Source organism: Gigantopelta aegis, chromosome 4 (genome assembly GCF_016097555.1).
Source record: "Gigantopelta aegis isolate Gae_Host chromosome 4, Gae_host_genome, whole genome shotgun sequence".
NCBI lineage: Eukaryota > Metazoa > Mollusca > Gastropoda > Neomphalida > Peltospiridae > Gigantopelta > Gigantopelta aegis.
This window is the reverse complement of record NC_054702.1, coordinates 41429334-41450575: the sequence shown is the minus strand read 5'-3', so window position 1 is coordinate 41450575 and position 21242 is coordinate 41429334. Positions and strand designations below refer to the sequence as shown.

The 21242-nt window shown below is 41.8% G+C and overlaps 1 protein-coding gene across 1 annotated transcript in view; it reads left to right on the top strand.

Moving 5' to 3' along the window:
• Positions 1 to 21242, top strand: part of LOC121370563 (glutamate receptor ionotropic, kainate 2-like) — a 186810-nt gene that overhangs the window by 105045 nt on the left and 60523 nt on the right. The window contains exon 2 of the mRNA XM_041495871.1: positions 4502 to 4663. Within this exon, the coding sequence (XP_041351805.1) occupies positions 4502 to 4663 (162 nt within the window). The remainder of the gene's footprint in view (positions 1 to 4501; positions 4664 to 21242) is intronic.

Sequence of the window (21242 nt, the reverse complement as noted above, 5' to 3'; positions counted from 1 at the left end):
CTTCTTTAAAATAAATTACCGGCCTCGGTGGCGTCGTGGCAGGCCATCGGTCTACAGGCTGGTAGGTACTGGGTTCGGATCCCAGTCGAGGCATGGGATTTTTAATCGAGATACTGACTCCAAACCCTGAGTGAGTGCTCCGCAAGGCTCAATGGGTAGGTGTAAACCACTTGCACCGACCAGTGATCCATAACTGGTTCAACAAAGGCCATGGTTTGTGCTATCCTGCCTGTGGGAAGCGCAAATAAAAGATCCCTTGCTGCCTGTCGTAAAAAAGAGTAGCCTATGTGGCGACAGCGGGTTTCCTCTAAAAACAGTGTCAGAATGACCATATGTTTGACGTCCAATAGCCGATGATAAGATTAAAAATCAATGTGCTCTAGCGGCGTCGTTAAATAAAACAAACTTTTACTTTAAAATAAATTGCCCCGTACATTGCATTCCGCATAACAACGCGGACAGATCATGGAATTCCTTGATGAGGCAAAGACAGCGGCGAGGGAATGTTTTGATATTCCCAAAATCCGTTTTATGATCGCCAGATAGCATTCAGATGGCATGGTTTTGCTTCGCCTCCTAATGCCAAATGTTCTGTCATAACAGTGCCGCAATTGCGATTGTGGATTCTCAAGGTAGCGTTGTTTGATCGTAGGATATAGATATAAACATGGTATGGAACATATCGTCGTTATTTCTACATAGCAGCATTTTTCTTCACGGATTTGTTTTCTAATAAACAGGAACCGAAGGGAGAATGATGTTTGCAATCACCAATGCATCCAAGTTCAGGTGCGTTTTGCACAGGAAGAACCGCGTTTCGTAGATTCCGAGTTCGAATCCCAGTACTGGCTTTGTGGAGAACAACCGGCCCTGTTGGTGTCGTGGTTAAGGCATCAGACATAAGCCTAGTAGGTACAGGGTTCGCAGCCTGGTACCTGCTCCCACCTAGAGCGAGTTTTAACGACTCAGTGGGTAAGTGTAAGACCACTGCACCCTCTTCTCTCTCACTAACAACTAACCCACTGTCCTGGACAGACAGCACAAATATCTGAAGTGTGTGTCCAGGAAAGCGTGCTTGAACCTTAATTGGATATAAGCACGAAAATAAGTTGAAATGAAAAACAATTGTGAAGAACAACCAAAGGAAAAAGATTATGGGTCGAACTTACAAAACCTGTTTTTTTTTTTTTTTTTAAACGCAGGTGTTCTAACTCTAAGCATTGTAAATGTATGTAGTTAGACGCGATCAGACATAAACAGCCTTTGTAAATTCGGCCCAAAGATTTGTTTAGCAATATCCCAGCGAACTTTTAACTAGGGATGTTTGGTGTGTAACATAATGGTTTATTTTGGCAACTGGTCCATGGTATAAGAGAGGAAACCCGCTGCCTACACATAAACTAGGCCTACTAAATACCTACTAGCAACAAGGGACATTTTTGAACATCTCCCTAAGGAAAAAAAAAACATCTCCCAAAAGAAAAAAAAAAGGAGGAAAAGACCCCAAACAAATAAGACCCACCCACCCACCAAAAAAAAAGAAAGAAAGAAAGAAAAGAGAGAAAAAAAAGCGAAAACTAAAAAAATAAATAAATAATAACAACAAAATTAAAGACCCCCACCCCCCCAAAAAAACACCCCGAACAACAACGAACCCCCCCCCCCCAAAAAAAAAAACACCCCAAAAACACCCCACATACACCTACTAGACAAATAAGAGCATCAGCAAGGAAGATAACTCACAATGACATAAATGTTTGTTTTCGCTCAGTCATTGCGACTGAGCTTATGATTATGCTATATCGTATCAATGGTTTATAGTTTATAGCAATCATTGTTTATTCCTTCTGCCTTCATATATCACCGGCTTCTTGTTTACCCAGACACCTTAAAGAGTAAAGTTACCCATGTTAATACTAATAGGGTACATACATCGGAGTTAAGGCACTTCGAACGAGTAAACTGACCCAATGCTAATGTCGATCTGGTGCGTACGGCTGAGTTAAGCCTGCAATAATGGTCATCTTGTTATATAATGTCCATCTTTAATGGACGCATCAGACATTTGTCTCATTTTTCTTATTGGCCATTTCGTCTAACACTCCATAACTGGTGTATTGGGACTGTGTTATATGTTGTTATTTCAGTGGAAAATGTGTAAATAAAACACAAAAGTGTTGCTCATCTGTCACACACAAACTCATTGACTTTTGTGCTGGGCAGACGACAGGGTCAATCAAGTTGAATGCATGCCCATGCCAGTATGCTTGAACTTTAGCTGGATATAAATATGAAAATAAAGTAGACTGGTGTAGTGTTAAAGTTTGGTTTTGTGTAATGACACCACTAAAGCACATCGATTTATTGATCATCAGACACATCGTGGCATAAATTGAAAACCCTTTGGGGAATGGAGACGACGAATTTAACAGGAAGATAAGAGACACGAATACGATCGAACTGTAAGGGGCACCAAGTCCATTTCGATTTGACTGACTTGAATCCAGACTTTACGGTTTTGTTTGTTTTGTTTAATGACACCACTTGAGCACATTGATTTATTAATCATCGGCTATTGGATGTCAAACATTTGGTAATTTTGACACATAGTCTTAGAGAAGAAACCCGCTACATTTTCCCCATTAGTAGCAAGAGATCTTTTATATGCACCAACCCATAGACAGGATAGCACATGCCACGACCGTTGATATACCAGTTATGGTGCACTGGCTGGAATGTTAACAGCCCAATGGGCCCACCGACGGGGATCGATCCCAGACCGACCTCGACCGATGTAATGAGTTACATATGCTCGTATTCAATCACTAACAGATGTATTTACTTTGAAATAACTAAGGAATGTGATAAGCATCTAATACAACGTTAAAATTCTCTTTGCTAATCTTCCAACCTGTATGTGAAAGCCTGCCCGTCTATAACACCCACTGTTTTAAAAGCCTTGCATGCCCGTTAACAGCGTTGCCTGAAACATCGAATTGGAATTTACAAACCTGAGTTTTACATTTAATTTTGTTTTAATTTGCTTCTTTTCAACTCGGAACCCTCACTGAGTTAGGGTCGAGATGTAGACAAGTGAAAAATCAATTAACAATATAACACAACACAATGACCAAATGTTTATCATATTTATGAATCAATGAACTCTTTGTACACTAAGTTGCCAGCAAAGGGGAGGGTCGGGGTCGGGTGGGGTGTGGTGTATAATTTATAATTTGCCTTTGAGCTGTGTGAGACTGGTATGTAAAAGGCCGTAGTATGTGTTATCCAATATGTGGGAAAGCGCACCAAGCATGGGCGTCGATCGGTGGGGGACGGGGGGTCGCCGGGGGACAATCTATATAAATGTCCCCCACTTTTTCGTTTAACACACACACACACACACACACACACACACGCACGCACGCACGCACGCACACACACACACACACACACACACTAACACGTCCCCCCACTTTTAAAGCCGGATTGACGCCCATGGCACCAAGTATTTATTCACAATGACAAAATGTTTAACATCTATTAACCGATGATTAATAAATCAATGCGCTCTAGTGGTGTAGTTAAACATAACAAACTTTAAGTTTTATCTGTATTCACTGAACCAATGTGACATCCAATAACTTATTATTAATAAATGAGTTCTCGTGGTGTCGTTAAACAAACGTAAACTTTTATATGCATTCACAATGATGAAATGTTTGACATCCAATACCCTATGATTAATAAATCAATGTGCTCTAGTGGTGTAGTTAAACAAACTTTAACGTTTTGTTTTATTCACGATGACCAAATGTCTGACATCCAATAACCGATGATTTAGGAGACAACCATATTGAGTTTTTTAGATTTGCGGGTGTTATTGTCTATTTGATCACGCAAATAAATGTACTCTAATAGTGTCGTTAAACGAAACAATGTTTGACACGGAATAGCTGATGATTAACATTTAAATGAGCTCTTTTTTTCTTTTTTTTAATTCACAATGACCAAATGTTTGACATCCAGTAGCCTATGATTAATAAATAAATTAGCTCTAGCGGTGTCCTAGTTCCAGCCAGTGCTCCACATCTGGTATATCAAAGGCTGTGATATGCACTATCCTGTCTGTGGGATGGTGCATATAAAAGAACCCTTGCTGCTAATCGAAACTGATCGGGCTGCTGGCGCTCCCTTGCACCTGCCAGTGCAGGCGGTCCCTCCTCTCCCCTCCCCCCACCTTTCCTGTCTTGTGCCCACGACAGGCGTGCGCTACAATAGCTTGTTCTGAATGTGCACGTAAAACCCTATGACATGACATGACATAATCGAAACGAGTAGCTCATGGAGTAACGACAGCAGGTTTCCTCTCTCAATATCTGTGTGGTCCATAACTATATGTCCGACGCCATATAACCGTAAATAAAATGTGTTAAATAAAACATTTCCTTCTTTCTAGCGGTGTCGTTACATAAACTTGACGATGTATTATCTTTATTGACAGGTGCGCTGTTTGGTATCGGAGATGAGGAGGCAGCGGTGGAGAACGCCCTCATCTACGCCGTGTACCGCGTCAACCACGAGCCAGACCTTCTGCCAAACACCCGTCTGTCGTTCAATATCACCAAACTCCCCATCGACGACGGCTTCAGGGCGTCCAAGAAAGGTAGGTTGTTCATTGGGTTGCACATTAAAATATATTTAGTTAAATAGTTTATTATAGTATCTGGACATTTATGTTGGTTTTACAAATCAGATTGATCAAAGCGAAGCATACAGGAGTTGACAGGAGCTGACGTCACTTCCCCTCCAAGTTAGAGTACCGGACGCGACGAAAAAGAAACAAAATGGTTGCCCCAGTTAGCTGGAATAATAACGGGTTTCTCTTTTTTATTGTTAAATTCTAAAATTACGCGTTTTTCATTTCATAAATGTTGGTGGTCCGGGCATGCATCTTTCCAACAGATAAGGCTCATATTTGACTTCACCACCACTTTAAACAATATTGATTCCCTAGGGATTGGTCGAAATACTTAAACGTCTATATTAGGACCTTTCCATTACAAATTTAGAAACAAGATGACGGGCAATAGCTTAAGAGCAAGACTGACATTTGGACAGTTATAACATATTTGGACAGTTATAACACATTTGGACAGTTATAATTCAGTTATAATGAGATGAATGTAACTGTCCAAATGTCCGTATTGCTCTCTTACGGTCAGAGGCACAGTGGTAAAGCGTTCGCTTGATGCGCGATCGGTGTGGGATCGATCCCCGTCGGTGGCCCCATTGGGTTATTTCTCGTTACAGCCAGTACTCCACAATTGGTGTAGCAAAGGCCGTGGTATGTACTATCCTGCCTGTGGGAAGGTGCATATAAAAGATCCCTTGCTGCCAATCGAAAAGAGTATAGAGTATGAGTATAGAATGGTATCTTCTGGAAACCGTACGTTATTATTGTAAATATAAGCCAGTTTGAGTCTTGATGACAAAACAAAACAAACTTTAACTGTGTACATTTGAGGGAGTGGGGGTGGGGGCGAGACGTAGCCCAGTGGTAAAGCACTCGTTTGATGCGCGGTCGGCTTGGGATCGATCCCTGTCTTTGGGCCCATTGGGCTATTTCTCGTTCCAGCTGGCTGTGGGATGTTGCATATAAACGATCCCTTGCTGCTAATCGAAAAGAGTAGCCCATGAAGTGGCGACAGCGGGGTTCCTCTCTCTATATCTGTGTGGTCCTTAACCATATGTCCGACGCCATATAACCGAAAATAAAATATGTTGAGTGCGTTGTTAAATACAACATTTCCTTCCTTCCTTCCTTCCTTCCTTCGTTCCTTCCTTCCTTGTTTATTTGAGGGACACTGGGTTCAGTGAGCAAGGGGTGACTCAGTTAATTTTAAGTCATATTTAAAAATACTGTTGAATTTGAGACATACATCACAATTATAGAGAGAAAACATTGGTGTCCATTATTATTCTTCAGGTTATCAAACCGTAATCTTCCAATTGAAACGGGCAGATGGAAAAATGTACCACTACAAAATAGAATATGTCCATTGTGTAATAATTACGATATCGGAGATGAGTTTCATGATATATTTACATGTTTGTTTTTTAAGAATGAAAGAAAGCGTTACTTACCATCTTTCTGTCAATCTAAACCAAATATATATAAATTTTATAAATTATTCAACTCTAAGAAAGCTGGTGTCCTTAGAAAACTTTCTATATTTTGTAATCTAATTATGAATACTTTCAAATCCTCTGGCTGATATTCTGTGTATTTTTTTGTATTTATTAATATGTATTTATTGTATTTATGTACATTTATGTACACCCACCATCTTGTTACAATTATATTGACTGCTGTATGTATATATATCCTCATATGCCGTACACTACGGCCTGAGTGTAAATAAAGTTCAGTTCAGTTCAGCACCCTAAACACACGATCTACTTCCTGCCTCTTACGGTCAGAAAAAAAGAAACAAATGTTTTATTTAACGACGCACTCAACACATTTTATTTACGGTTATATGGCGTCAGACATGGTTAAGGACCACACAGATTTTGAGAGGAAACCCGCTGTCGCCACTACATGGGCTACTCTTCCGATTAGCAGCAAGGGATCTTTTATTTGCGCTTCCCACAGTCAGGATAGCACAAACCATGGCCTTTGTTGAACCAGTTATGGATCACTGGTCGGTGCAAGTGGTTTACTCCTACCCATTGAGCCTTGCGGAGCACTCACTCAGGGTTTGGAGTCGGTCTTTGGATTAAAAATCCCATGCCTCGACTGGGATCCGAACCCAGTACCTACCAGCCTGTAGACCGATGGCCTGCCACGACGCCACCGAGGCCGGTCTTACGGTCAGAGTACTCGGGCTAAACTGATAGAAGTAGTAACAACAACAGTGTGTAAGTAACTATAACGTAATCAGTTATGATACAACAGTGACTGCAGATTAAAGAGAAACAGGAAACCAAGAAATAGAGCAGAAGGAGAAACATGAAAGAGGAGAGAAAGAAAAACAGATTGACAGAGAAATAAAGAGAGAAACGAATAGATATTACGTTTCAAAACGTTTACTGCTTGCAATAAAGTCCCGAGCTGATTTAAAATGTCTATATTTTCCTGGGTTAACTGTGTTGACGAATTGCCAGAGATTCTGCTACTTACGTCTTTGATACCGTTATAAAACCGCAGTGAAACGTTATAGAGCCATTACCCCTCACGTCACGTTTATGTACATTCGGCCCTCTCAATATTGCGAGAACGATAAGTTCGTTCGCGCGTCGACCACTCAAATCAAATGTTGCGTAATCTCCTTTTCGTTCACTCATTAAATTTGGAACATCATTAATTTGGACATAACAGTTTAAAAAAAAAAAAAAAAAAAAAAAGGAAATGGATTACCTAAATTTATTTTTGCGTAACCCATAAATAGGTTACGCTAATTTTCAATCCCCAGAAACCTGGGTAACATGTTTTATTTAACGACGCACTCAACACATTTTATTTACGGTTATATGACATCGGACATATGGTTAAGGACCACACAGATATTGAGAGAGGAAACCCGCTGTCGCCACTTCATGGGCTACTCCCTATAGCCGATGAAGGAAGGAAATGTTTTATTTAACGACGCACTCAACACATTTTATTTACGGTTATATGACATCGGACATATGGTTAAGGACCACACAGATATTGAGAGAGGAAACCCGCTGTCGCCACTTCATGGGCTACTCCCTATAGCCGATGAAGGAAGGAAATGTTTTATTTAACGACGCACTCAACACATTTTATTTACGGTTATATGACATCGGACATAATGGTTAAGGACCACACAGATATTGAGAGAGGAAACCCGCTGTCGACACTTCATGGGCTACTCCCTATAGCCGATGAAGGAAGGAAATGTTTTATTTAACGACGCACTCAACACATTTTATTTACGGTTATATGACATCGGACATAATGGTTAAGGACCACACAGATATTGAGAGAGGAAACCCGCTGTCGCCACTTCATGGGCTACTCCCTATAGCCGATGAAGGAAGGAAATGTTTTATTTAACGACGCACTCAACACATTTTATTTACGGTTATATGACATCGGACATATGGTTAAGGACCACACAGATATTGAGAGAGGAAACCCGCTGTCGCCACTTCATGGGCTACTCCCTATAGCCGATGAAGGAAGGAAATGTTTTATTTAACGACGCACTCAACACATTTTATTTACGGTTATATGACATCGGACATATGGTTAAGGACCACACAGATATTGAGAGAGGAAACCCGCTGTCGCCACTTCATGGGCTACTCCCTATAGCCGATGAAGGAAGGAAATGTTTTATTAACGACGCACTCAACACATTTTATTTACGGTTATATGACATCGGACATATGGTTAAGGACCACACAGATATTGAGAGAGGAAACCCGCTGTCGCCACTTCATGGGCTACTCCCTATAGCCGATGAAGGAAGGAAATGTTTTATTTAACGACGCACTCAACACATTTTATTTACGGTTATATGACATCGGACATATGGTTAAGGACCACACAGATATTGAGAGAGGAAACCCGCTGTCGCCACTTCATGGGCTACTCCCTATAGCCGATGAAGGAAGGAAATGTTTTATTTAACGACGCACTCAACACATTTTATTTACGGTTATATGACATCGGACATATGGTTAAGGACCACACAGATATTGAGAGAGGAAACCCGCTGTCGCCACTTCATGGGCTACTCCCTATAGCCGATGAAGGAAGGAAATGTTTTATTTAACGACGCACTCAACACATTTTATTTACGGTTATATGACATCGGACATATGGTTAAGGACCACACAGATATTGAGAGAGGAAACCCGCTGTCGCCACTTCATGGGCTACTCCCTATAGCCGATGAAGGAAGGAAATGTTTTATTTAACGACGCACTCAACACATTTTATTTACGGTTATATGACATCGGACATATGGTTAAGGACCACACAGATATTGAGAGAGGAAACCCGCTGTCGCCACTTCATGGGCTACTCCCTATAGCCGATGAAGGAAGGAAATGTTTTATTTAACGACGCACTCAACACATTTTATTTACGGTTATATGACATCGGACATATGGTTAAGGACCACACAGATATTGAGAGAGGAAACCCGCTGTCGCCACTTCATGGGCTACTCCCTATAGCCGATGAAGGAAGGAAATGTTTTATTTAACGACGCACTCAACACATTTTATTTACGGTTATATGACATCGGACATATGGTTAAGGACCACACAGATATTGAGAGAGGAAACCCGCTGTCGCCACTTCATGGGCTACTCCCTATAGCCGATGAAGGAAGGAAATGTTTTATTTAACGACGCACTCAACACATTTTATTTACGGTTATATGACATCGGACATATGGTTAAGGACCACACAGATATTGAGAGAGGAAACCCGCTGTCGCCACTTCATGGGCTACTCCCTATAGCCGATGAAGGAAGGAAATGTTTTATTTAACGACGCACTCAACACATTTTATTTACGGTTATATGACATCGGACATATGGTTAAGGACCACACAGATATTGAGAGAGGAAACCCGCTGTCGCCACTTCATGGGCTACTCCCTATAGCCGATGAAGGAAGGAAATGTTTTATTTAACGACGCACTCAACACATTTTATTTACGGTTATATGACATCGGACATATGGTTAAGGACCACACAGATATTGAGAGAGGAAACCCGCTGTCGCCACTTCATGGGCTACTCCCTATAGCCGATGAAGGAAGGAATGTTTTATTTAACGACGCACTCAACACATTTTATTTACGGTTATATGACATCGGACATATGGTAAGGACCACACAGATATTGAGAGAGGAAACCCGCTGTCGCCACTTCATGGGCTACTTCCTATAGCCGATGAAGGAAGGAAATGTTTTATTTAACGACGCACTCAAACACATTTATTTACGGTTATATGACATCGGACATATGGTTAAGGACCACACAGATATTGAGAGAGGAAACCCGCTGTCGCCACTTCATGGGCTACTCCCTATAGCCGATGAAGGAAGGAAATGTTTTATTTAACGACGCACTCAACACATTTTATTTACGGTTATATGACATCGGACATAATGGTTAAGGACCACACAGATATTGAGAGAGGAAACCCGCTGTCGCCACTTCATGGGCTACTCCCTATAGCCGATGATTAATAAATCAATGTACTCTAGTGGTGTCGTTAAACAAAACAGACTTTTGTTTTTGATTAAAACAAGAAAATCTTTCCACTGAAGGTTGTCCATACTACGACCCACGGGTTCTCAATCGAGCTCTCTACCTTTCACTTACAACAATATCACTGGAGTCAACAGACCGTCATAATTGTGTGTTCTCTTTGTGTGGCCTTGTTTGGCGGCATACGGGTCAATACGGCAACGGCGGACGTGGCTGTAGCCGATGACGTGTCGGCAAACACGTCGGTGACGGCGTGTCGGACACGAATAAACACTCGTCCATCAAGTTGTCAGTCCACCGTGAATGATGGCCTGGGGATCGGAGCAGCTTATTTCTCCTTGGGACATCAAGATTGTGAGAGCTTATCAGTTATTCCCTCCAGATCTTAGTGCTGCAGCCAAATCTATTAGTCGAGTCATCATCAACCTGCCCAGTTAGCAGTTAGCCCAGGAACGTTGGTCAACGAACTCCACGCTTTAGGCACCAGAAAAAAAAGGCGTTACCGATGGCCGTTGGAATAGCGTTGAAGCAAATGGATTTTGATATTGAGCACAATCTGTACGAAGACGTCTTCTTCAACTAGGTTGTCATGTATGTTCACGTGGACATATAGATCGGACTTTAAACCTTTGTTCAAAATTTTATGTCCACCTTACTTTCTTTTTTCTTTCTCTTAATTATTTTTGGACTGTCCTTCTAAAATACTCCAAATTATATTATTCGTATAAGTATTCGACCAAGCAGTCAATTCTTTTTATTTTTGTCTTGCAACTTTTTTCTTTTTTTAAAATCTATTAACCTTTTTACTAAGTGTTATTTTCGAAACTCTGCCCATTTTCAACACTACCCCCCCCCCCCCCTCCCCTTCTGCCCCGGACCCAGTCACTGGCGAAGTCAGAGATTGTACCCAGCAGAGACATGCTTGAACCTTAATTGGATATAGGCACGTTAAAATGTTATCCAATCCAATCAGGAGTTTTTTGGGGGTTTTTTAAAGCTTGTGCTTTCTTTAACGCGCACGACTAGAGCATATTGATTTATTAATCATCTGCTTGATTGATTAAAACATATAAACAAATGTAAAGGCACAAGAAGGCACATTTTATTTACGGTTACATGGCGTCAAACATATTGTTAAGGACCATACAGATATATAGAGAGGAAACCCGCTGTCGCCACTTCATGGGCTACTATTTTTCGATTAGCAGCAAGGGATCTTTTATATGCACCATCCCACAGACAGGATAGTACATACCACGGTTACACCAATTATGGAGCACTAGCTGGAACGAGAAATAGCCCAATGGGGCCACGACGGGGAGGATTAGGCACAAGTTATACAACTTACTAGGCCTTCTTCATCGACTATTGGATGTCAAACATTTGGAAATTTGTACATATAAAGTTTGTTTTGTTTAACGACACCACTAGATCACATTGATGTTTTAATCATCAGCTGGATGTCAAACTTTTGGCAATTTTTCCATTAGTAGCAAGGGATCTTTTATATGCAACATCCTACAGATAGTATAGCACATACCACAGCCTTTGATATACCAGTCATGGTGCACTGGCTGGAATGAGAAATAGCCCAATAGGACCACCAACGGGGATCGATCCTAGACCGACCTCGTATGTTCAGGAGGTCGCGGTTGCTCGCTAAACGGGCCCGGTGCTTGTTAAACGTTTAGAATCTAGACTCAAAGACTAATAGAGTATGAGACTATAGGTATGACTATACGAAATAAAATCTCATAGTCGACCATGTTAACGTCTGTGTTTAAAAACACTATATGCAATATATCAACCAAACTATGACCAATAAATATCAGTACTACAACCCCTACCTCAAAGTATCAACTGAAGAAAATGGTACCTTCCATGGCTCATTTTCGGTATAACCAGATGTTTCTACAACACCCCTAGTTTCGCACAAAATTTGAGTACTTTTTTTTACAGATACCCCATACATGTTCCAAGCACAAGGCTACTTGACACAGTGGTACTAGATCAAATAAAATTGCATAAATGTTTTTAGCCCAGATGAAACTATGGGTTTTTTTTACAACCAACACACTCACATTTATAACCAATCACAGGACTTGTGGTGTTAACTTTTCTATCAAAAGTTCGGTGCACCTCGAACTTTGACCCGGCCGGAAATTATTTGGTTTAGTGCTACCTTTAATGTCATGACAACGCCATACTACGTGCTAGGATAGGATGCGACGGAAACCAGTTAAATTGTTATTCGCCAGCGCTCGTACTCCTGAACACTCGCTAGTTCCCACAAAAATCTTTAACATGTCGCAAAATATACTCTTCCAAAAAAGAAACGCAAAAGGGTACAAATGGGTTATAACTCCGATTTTATGTTTCCTACCGGTTCATGCTTTGTGAATATAAGGTCATTGCATGTCCCAAACACATTCCCACGGTTACATTCGATAAAACGCAGCTACTGTACAATAAAGTTCCAAAATGTGAATATACGCAAAAACGCAGCCACGTGCAAACCATGTCACCACTGCACGTGCGTTGTCTGCACGTGCAACATGAACACCGACAGTATAAAAGTGCAGGGTGTTCGCTTGCCTGGCCTCTGTATCTGGCCGACAGTTGACAATCCAGGACATGCCACGTCTCAGTGAACCGCAGAGAAACAATGCCATCGGCCGACTAGACGCAGGCGAATCCAGAACGGCCGTTGCCAGGGCATTTCATGTGTCCCCAAGCACCATCTCCAGACTGTGGGACCATTACCAGCAACAAGGATCAACACGTGAACTCCCTAGATCCGGTCGACCACGGGTCACTACCCCCGGGCAGGACCGCTACATCCGGGTACGCCACCTTCGGGAACGATTGACTACTGCCACCTCCACAGCCGCAGCAATACCAGGTTTGCGCAGGATATCCGACCAGACCGTACGGAACCGCCTACGTGAGGTAGGAATTCGTGCCAGACGTCCAGTTCGAGGTGTCATCTTAACACCACAACACCGTCGACTCCGACTGCAGTGGTGCCAGATTCATCGACAATGGCCTCAACTGCGATGGAGACAGGTGTGGTTCAGTGACGAGTCCCGATTTCTGCTCCGACGTCATGATGGAAGATGTCGCGTGTATAGGCGTCGTGGTGAACGTTATGCGGCAAATTGCGTGCAGGAAGTGGACAGATTCGGCGGGGGTAGTGTCATGGTGTGGGCAGCCATCTCACACACTGGCAGAACTGACCTGGTCCACGTGCAGGGCAACCTGAATGCACAGGGCTACATTGACCAGATCCTCCGGCCACACATCGTTCCAGTTATGGCCAACGCCAACGCAGTGTTCCAACATGACAACGCCAGGCCTCACACAGCACGTCTCACAACGGCTTTCCTACAGAACAACAACATTAATGTCCTTCCTTGGCCATCGACATCACCGGATTTGAACCCAATTGAGCATCTATGGGACGATTTGGACCGACGCCTCCGACAGCGACAACCACAGCCCCAGACCCTGCCCGAGCTGGCAGCAGCCTTGCAGGCCGAGTGGGCCACCATCCCCCGGGACGTCATCCGTACTCTGGTTGCTTCAATGGGCAGGCAGTGCCAGGCAGTTGTCAACACACGCGGAGGCCACACCCGGTATTGACTCCAGATGACCTTGACCTTGGTGGTGTGTCCTATCACTTACTCACAATGGACTAGAGTGAATTGTGAACAATCCTGCAACATTTGGTAATTATCGGACTCACCATTCAATAATTAAATCAATTCTCTAAATGTTACGACAATGTGGTTTTGCGTTTCTTCTTTTGAAGAGTATATTTAACAAGTGGCAGACTCATATCAGATTTGTCGCTGATAGATTGCAGATCGTCTACGATGGTCTCCGACTGTTCACATAAAAGTGTCGTTCATTCGTCATCTGCGACGGTCTACGGCTTTATATAATTTAAAACGACAGATTTAATAAAGGCAAAATGTCGGAGAAAATGAGCTGATCAAAAAGAAAGTTAGTTGTGGTTAACGACACCACTAGAGCACATTAATTTATTGATCATCGGCTATTAGATGTCAAACATATATGGTAATTTCGACATATAGTCTTAGAAACGAAACCCGCTGCATTTTTCCATTAGTAGCAAAGGATCTTTTATATGCACCATCACACAGATATGATAGCACATACCACGGCCATTGATATACCAATCATGGTGCACTGGCTGGAAGGAGAAATAGCCCAATGGGCCACCGACGGGGATCGATCCTAGACCGACCGCGCATCAAGCGAACACTTTACCACTGGGCTACGTCCTGCCCCATGAGCTGGTCAAGTGTGGTTAAAATAACAGACCCTAGTTTGTAAACACTACGGCGTATTTTTCACTATTAGTGATGCGCGGTCGGTTTGGGATCGATCTCCGTCAGTGGGCCCACTGAGCTATTTCTCGTTCCAGCCAGTGCTCCACAACTGGTGTAAGTAAGGCCGTGGTATGTACTATCCTGTCTGTGGGATGATACATATAAAATATCCATTACTGTTAATCGAAAAGAGTAGCCCATGAAGTGGCGACAGCGGGTTTCCTCTTTCAATATATGTGTGGTCATTATCCATATGTCTGACGCCATATAAACGTAAATAAAATGTGTTGAGTGCGTAGTTAAATAAAACGTTTCCTTCCTTCTTCCTTCTTCCTTCATACTTTACTTAGATTCTGTTGTTTAGACTACCCATTTGCGTACATCAGAAGTTTTTCTGATTATTCCGGTGTTTTTAATACTACGAAATGCATTTTTTTCTTATTTTTAAAAAAGACACGTACCTCTGAGAAGTTACGGTTACGAAGACGATCTCTAGTCTATTTTTAAGGGTATTTCCCCATTTCAAAGTCACAGACTTTGTTTTACTCTATTTCATCTTTATCCAAATGTGTTACAGGTTTGTAAATTAATTATTATTTAACCAAACTTGGTCTCTATTTTAACCAGTTGATAAGATATGCGACAATTGTTTTGTTTTTCCGTTGTGTTCATATGAATATCATTGACATCTCGAAAATTAGCAGAATTTTGAGAAGAAAAACAAAAATTAGTAAATTACAATTAAAATTGTGTCCGAACCGAAGTATAAATAGACCACCACCAAAATATGTTTTTCCACCCGCTACTGAGCTGAACTTTATTTACACTCAGGTCGTAGTCTACGGCATATGAGGATATATATATATATATATATATATATACCTATATACAGAATTCAATATAATTGTAACACGATGGTGGGTGTGCATAAATGTACATAAATAAAATAAATACATACTACCAATTCCGGTCGGACAGCTGGTGCTCCCTTGCATTTGCCACTGGGGGCGGACCCCTCTTCCACCCACCCCAACCCTTTTCGTGTCCTGTCCAGCTTGTTCCGAATGTGCACGTAAAACTCTATAACCTGACCTGACCTAATACATGTTTAATGACAAAAGGTTTGATTTAATAATGTTTCATTTAATATTGTTTCATTTAATAATGGGGGGTTTTGTGTGCGTTTTTTTAAATTTGATAATGGGTTTTTTTCATTTGATATTGTTTAACTTGATAATATTTCATTTAATAATGTTCTCAGGCGTACAGTGGACCTTCTGCGGTATGCAGGCAGTATGGTTACATAAAACTTGCTGCGTCCATCGTGTGATTGGATCAACTCTCGTCTTATTTATATGTCTCCACCGGGTCCGGCGTCTTCGTACAGAGTTAATACGCACGCAAATCGATTAGCTTCAGTTCATGACCCGAATAGCGACCTGTCCGGTGGCAAATTAACTGCCGAAACGACCATGTGTCCTTAATGCTTATTATATGACAGAGAGAACAATATTTATTTAATTACTCAGTTACTGCGACGAAGTGCCTGTCCGTTTTAATGTTAAGTACGCAGGTCTTTCGCGCATATTCAGAGCATGAGGGGTTTTGGAGTCTTTTTTGGTTATGTCTTGTTTTAATGACTTTTAATGATTTTAGTTTGGTGTTATTCATAGTTCTTCCCTCTTTCAACATTGACTAGAATTGATTTTTGGATTTTGATTTGTTTTTTAATAACAAGTTCAACTCGCTGTTTCGTAGTATGTGTTGCCAGACTAAGGCAAGATGGGGTTGGGAGTTGGGTGTGGGGGTAGGGGGTGTTAATGGGTTACCACAATGACAGGAAATATCTTCAATATAAAGTCACCTGCAAACAGGATAAAACATACCATGTTTGGTACATCAGTTGTAGGGTACTATATAGTTGAGGGGGTGGGGTGGGGTGGGGTGGGTGGAGAGCGGGATTTAGCTCAGTCGCTTGAGGTGCTTACATCGCAGGATCGAGCCACCTCAGTGGATCCACTCAATTGATTGTTATTTTTCTCGTTCCAACAAGTGCACCACAACTGGTCAAAGACCGTGGTATGTGCTGTCCTGTCTGTGGGAAAGTGCATATAAAACATCCCTTTCTGCATTAGGAAAAAATGTAGCGGGTTTCCTTTGATGGCTACTTTTCAGAATTACCAAATGTTTTACATCCAGTAACCGATGATTAATTAATCAATATGCTCCAGTGGTGTCGTTAAACAATTTAATTTATTTTAAAATGGATGGGTAAATGTATGAGTATATAATCGTATCTTCTGGAAACTGTACGTTATTATCGTAAATATAAGCCAGTTTGAATCTTGATGACAAAACAAAACAAACTTTAACTGTGTACATTTGAGGGGGTGGGGGTGGGGGTGGGGGCGGGACGTAGCCCAGTGGTAAAGCACTCGCTTGATGCGCGGTCGGTTTGGGATCGATCCCTGTCTGTGGGCCCATTGGGCTATTTCTCGTTCCAGCTAGTGCACCACGACTGCTATATGAAACGCCGTGGTATGTGCTATACTGGCTGTGGGATGTTGCATATAAAAGATCCCTTGCTGCTAATCGAAAAGAGTAGCCCATGAAGTGACGACAGCGGGTTTTCGCTCTCAATATCAGTGTGGTCCTTAACCATATGCCCGACGCCATATAACCGTAAATTAAATGTGTTGACTGCGTCGTTAAATAAAACATTTCCTCCCTGCCTTCCTTGTATATTTGAGAAACAGTGTATTCAGTGGGCAAGGGGTGACTGGGTTAGTTAATCTTACGACATGTTGCACCCTAGACATACGATCTACTAATGGGCCACACCTCGGACCAATTTAAAAAAAAAAAAAAAATCGTTGTGTATACTTCGCTTTAACGTAAATTCGTCTTATTTCCCTGTGATTTATAATTTGCTAATATTGTTCCACTTTTATGCCCCCGACATCCAATTCCGTTTTAATGGTGTTAGTGCTAAGACTAGCTTAGTGACTGAAGTTAGCAACAGGACGTGGACTGAATAGCGTTAACGAATGTCTGTTAGTGTATGATCAATTCCAATTCAGACGGACGCTTTGCATATTTGACAAATGTAATATGAATTAAATAAATTAGATAAATAACACTAATTTAAATGTGAAATGAGCTGAGAAAACTCGCAGCCTGAAGCCAAGTTGAAGAAACGTTGAATCCCAGTACAAAGAATGCCATATTGTGCTGGAGGCAGCCATTTCGAAATTGCACGCCTTTTTAGCTAGAGTGATACCGAACTGTTTCGGTGACCATGTTTTGGAAGATAACTGGTTTATGGTGTGGCGAGTAACACGGTATAATACGAATCTGTTTTCTTAACCAGATTTTGATGATAAGGGATTCATATGCCGTGATATTGTGCCCTTCGGGCTTGCACTGTAGATCCTTGAAAGGAGGCTATGCCAAGAATTATGGCAAATCCAGACGCCGAGCGAATTATGTCTTTGATAGAAAAGAAAATGAATATAATTTTGTTTGATGGCGCTTTAGTACGTTTTAAACTACAACCATTTGGTAACTTAAAGTTTATTTAAAGTTTCATTTTTTAACAACACCACTAGAGCACATTGATTTATTAGTGAATCATCTGGCAATTTCTGACACATAATCTTAGAGAAGACCCGCTACATGTTTCCATCAGCAGCAAGGGAACGTTTAGTGGCACTTTCCCACAAACAGGACAGCAGATACCATGGCCTTTGAAATACCAGTCATGTATTGGCTGGGATGGGAAAAACCCAGTCAGATAGTGGTTCCAAAGACGCAAGCACCTCAGGGAAGGTCTTTTCTGACAGCTAGATCCCACCCATGTTTTTTCTATTATTTCTCGATCCAGCCAGTGCACCACGACTGGTATAGCAAAGGTCGTGGTATGTGCTATCCTGTCTGTAGGATGGTGCATATAAAAGATCCCTTGCTACTAATGGAACAAAAATGTCGCGGGTTTTCTCTCTAAGAGTATATGCCAAAATTTCCAAATGTTGATGTCCAATAGCCGATGATTAATGAATCAATGTACTCTAGTGGTGTCGTTAAACAAAATAAACTTTATTGTTTGGTTTCTTCAACAAGACCACTCCACGGTCGATTCCTTTGTTCGTGGTAGGATCTTGAAAGACATTCACTTATTTTATATAGACATACGACCATGTTGGTTGTGGTGGCGGTGGTGGTTGTCGTCGTGGTGGTGGGTGTGTTTATAGTGGTGGTAGTAGTTGTGGTTGTCGTGGTGGTTGGTGTGTTTATAGTGGTAGTAGTGGTGGTTGTCGTCGTGGTGGTAGTGGTGGTGAGGGATCCGTACTTATGTCCAGTTAAGGTTCAAACACGATAACCTCGACACACACACGCACACGCACACACGCACACACACACACACACTGCGACTTATGCTTTTGTTCGTGCAAGCACATTGAAAGACATTCATTCATTTTGTACAGAAATACGCCCACGATGAAATTGTTTCGTGCTTATGTACAATTAAGAACCAAGCACAGTTGTTCTGGGCACACATACCTCAGCTATCTGGACTGTCTGTCCACTCTAGGGTGGGGTCCGGTACTGGTTTACGAACCCAGTATTCACCAGCGACGTGTTCAGGAGGCCGAGCGCTCGCGAACGAATTGACTGGCACCATCGTCTTCTGTCATATCAAATTCATCTAACGTTAGGCGCAAAATAAAAAGAGAAAAAAAGAGGGAGGAAAACAAATGTTACCAGCAAGCGGCCGCGATCTCTCGCCCTTCCTGAACACGCCTCTCGTTTAAGTAAGGCGTTTAACCTCTACACAGAGGAGGGTTACTAGCACGTATGCCATAATGCTTTGCTATATAGTTTTGACATAAAATATATTGTAATACTCAACAACACCTACACACACACACACACACACACACACACACACACACACACACACACACACACACATACACACACACACACACACACACACACATACACCTGCCTCCCATGACTTGAACCAATACGATATCTCGTTGCCCACATGATGGCTTTAGTATGATCGTAAGTCAATAATGTTCCTTTAATGTGGTTACACGGGACGCAGACATCGGAAGCCACTCCAGGCTCGCTGTCTCATCCACTCGCGCACACAAACCTTCCTGGATCCATTCACTGGCCTCGCACCTGTCTCGATCACTCACCATCTGTGTCAGCGGCCTAATTCAAGTGGATCGGATTCACACCGAAAAGTCGCTAGTTGTATCTATAGTTTCCCCCACAGCACATTCAGCAATAGCATTTCTCACACCGAGACCTGTTAGTGCTGATAGGACTATTTCAGAGACATCCCCCAAGCAGCCTGTAATGACAAACCAACTGTGTAGTGGATGTTAGGGTCTATACGAGTACTCGAGTACTCGGGCATGGGCCGAGTCTAGCATGACTCGAGTCCGTTCACAGGACTCGAGTACCCGTACAAGGTGGAATACAATGATCAGCTATAATACAATGGACAATGTAGGACAATAATTTCAGCAGTAGATAATCAACGATATAAGTTACATAATAATTATATAATCATGCATTAGTTTCTATTTTAAAACCATCACAATACTGAACATAATATTATTATTTTCTTAATATTCCATATTATTTTTTCCTGTGGGAAAAATAGAAAATATATTACATACAAGATTACTACATGGATGTATCCCTTTAAACGCCGATTTGTACAGATGTTGACTTGCCACAGACCCTTCGTGTAACTGTGGATACAAGTTAGAAAGCAATGTCCATTTTTTCCTTCAATGTAAAAAATATGAACAGCAGAGACAGACTCGATGTAATTCGTTACAGCATTTTCAACAAATAAATTTACAACTACTATATGGTTGAAGCACATTAAACGATGCTAATAATAAAGAAATATTTACTTGTGTTCAAATATATATCAAACAAACTCAGCGTTTTGATTAATAGAAAGAGAGAGAGGGGAGAGAGAGGAGAGAGAGAGAGAGAGAGAGAGAGAGAGAGAGAGAGAGAGGGGAGGAGAGAGGGGGGCGAGAGGGAGCGAGAGGGAGAGAGGGAGAGAGAGAGAGAGAGAGAGAGAGAGAGAGAGACACACACACACACACACACACACACACACACACACATACACAGACAGACAGACAGACAGACAGAGACAGAGAGAGATAGACAGAGACAGATATTGGACGTTACTCAAGGCTGCGCGTTACTTAAGCTTAGTCGACTAGCCGTGACGTGTTAAAGTTTTCATACGATACGCAGCCCATCTGCGGAATCGGATAAGATCGTATTGTCTAACAAGTGTATCGTGGGACACTGCATTTCCCTTCTATTGATGAACCTCAGAAATCATTCATTGACCATCTTCTATACAACAGTGACCTTAGGTTATGCGGTTGCGTGTCAATAGCTAACACGCCGTCAGTGAATGGATTTCTGTTATAGCAGTGGTGATGCGCGTATTCTGTAGAGAGTGTATAAACAATTTATTCATTCATTCGTTCGTTCGTTGGTTTGTCCGTGCTTTCAATCATTCACTCGTTTGTTCGATCGTTCGTTCATTTATTAGTTTTTCATTCATTCATTCATTCA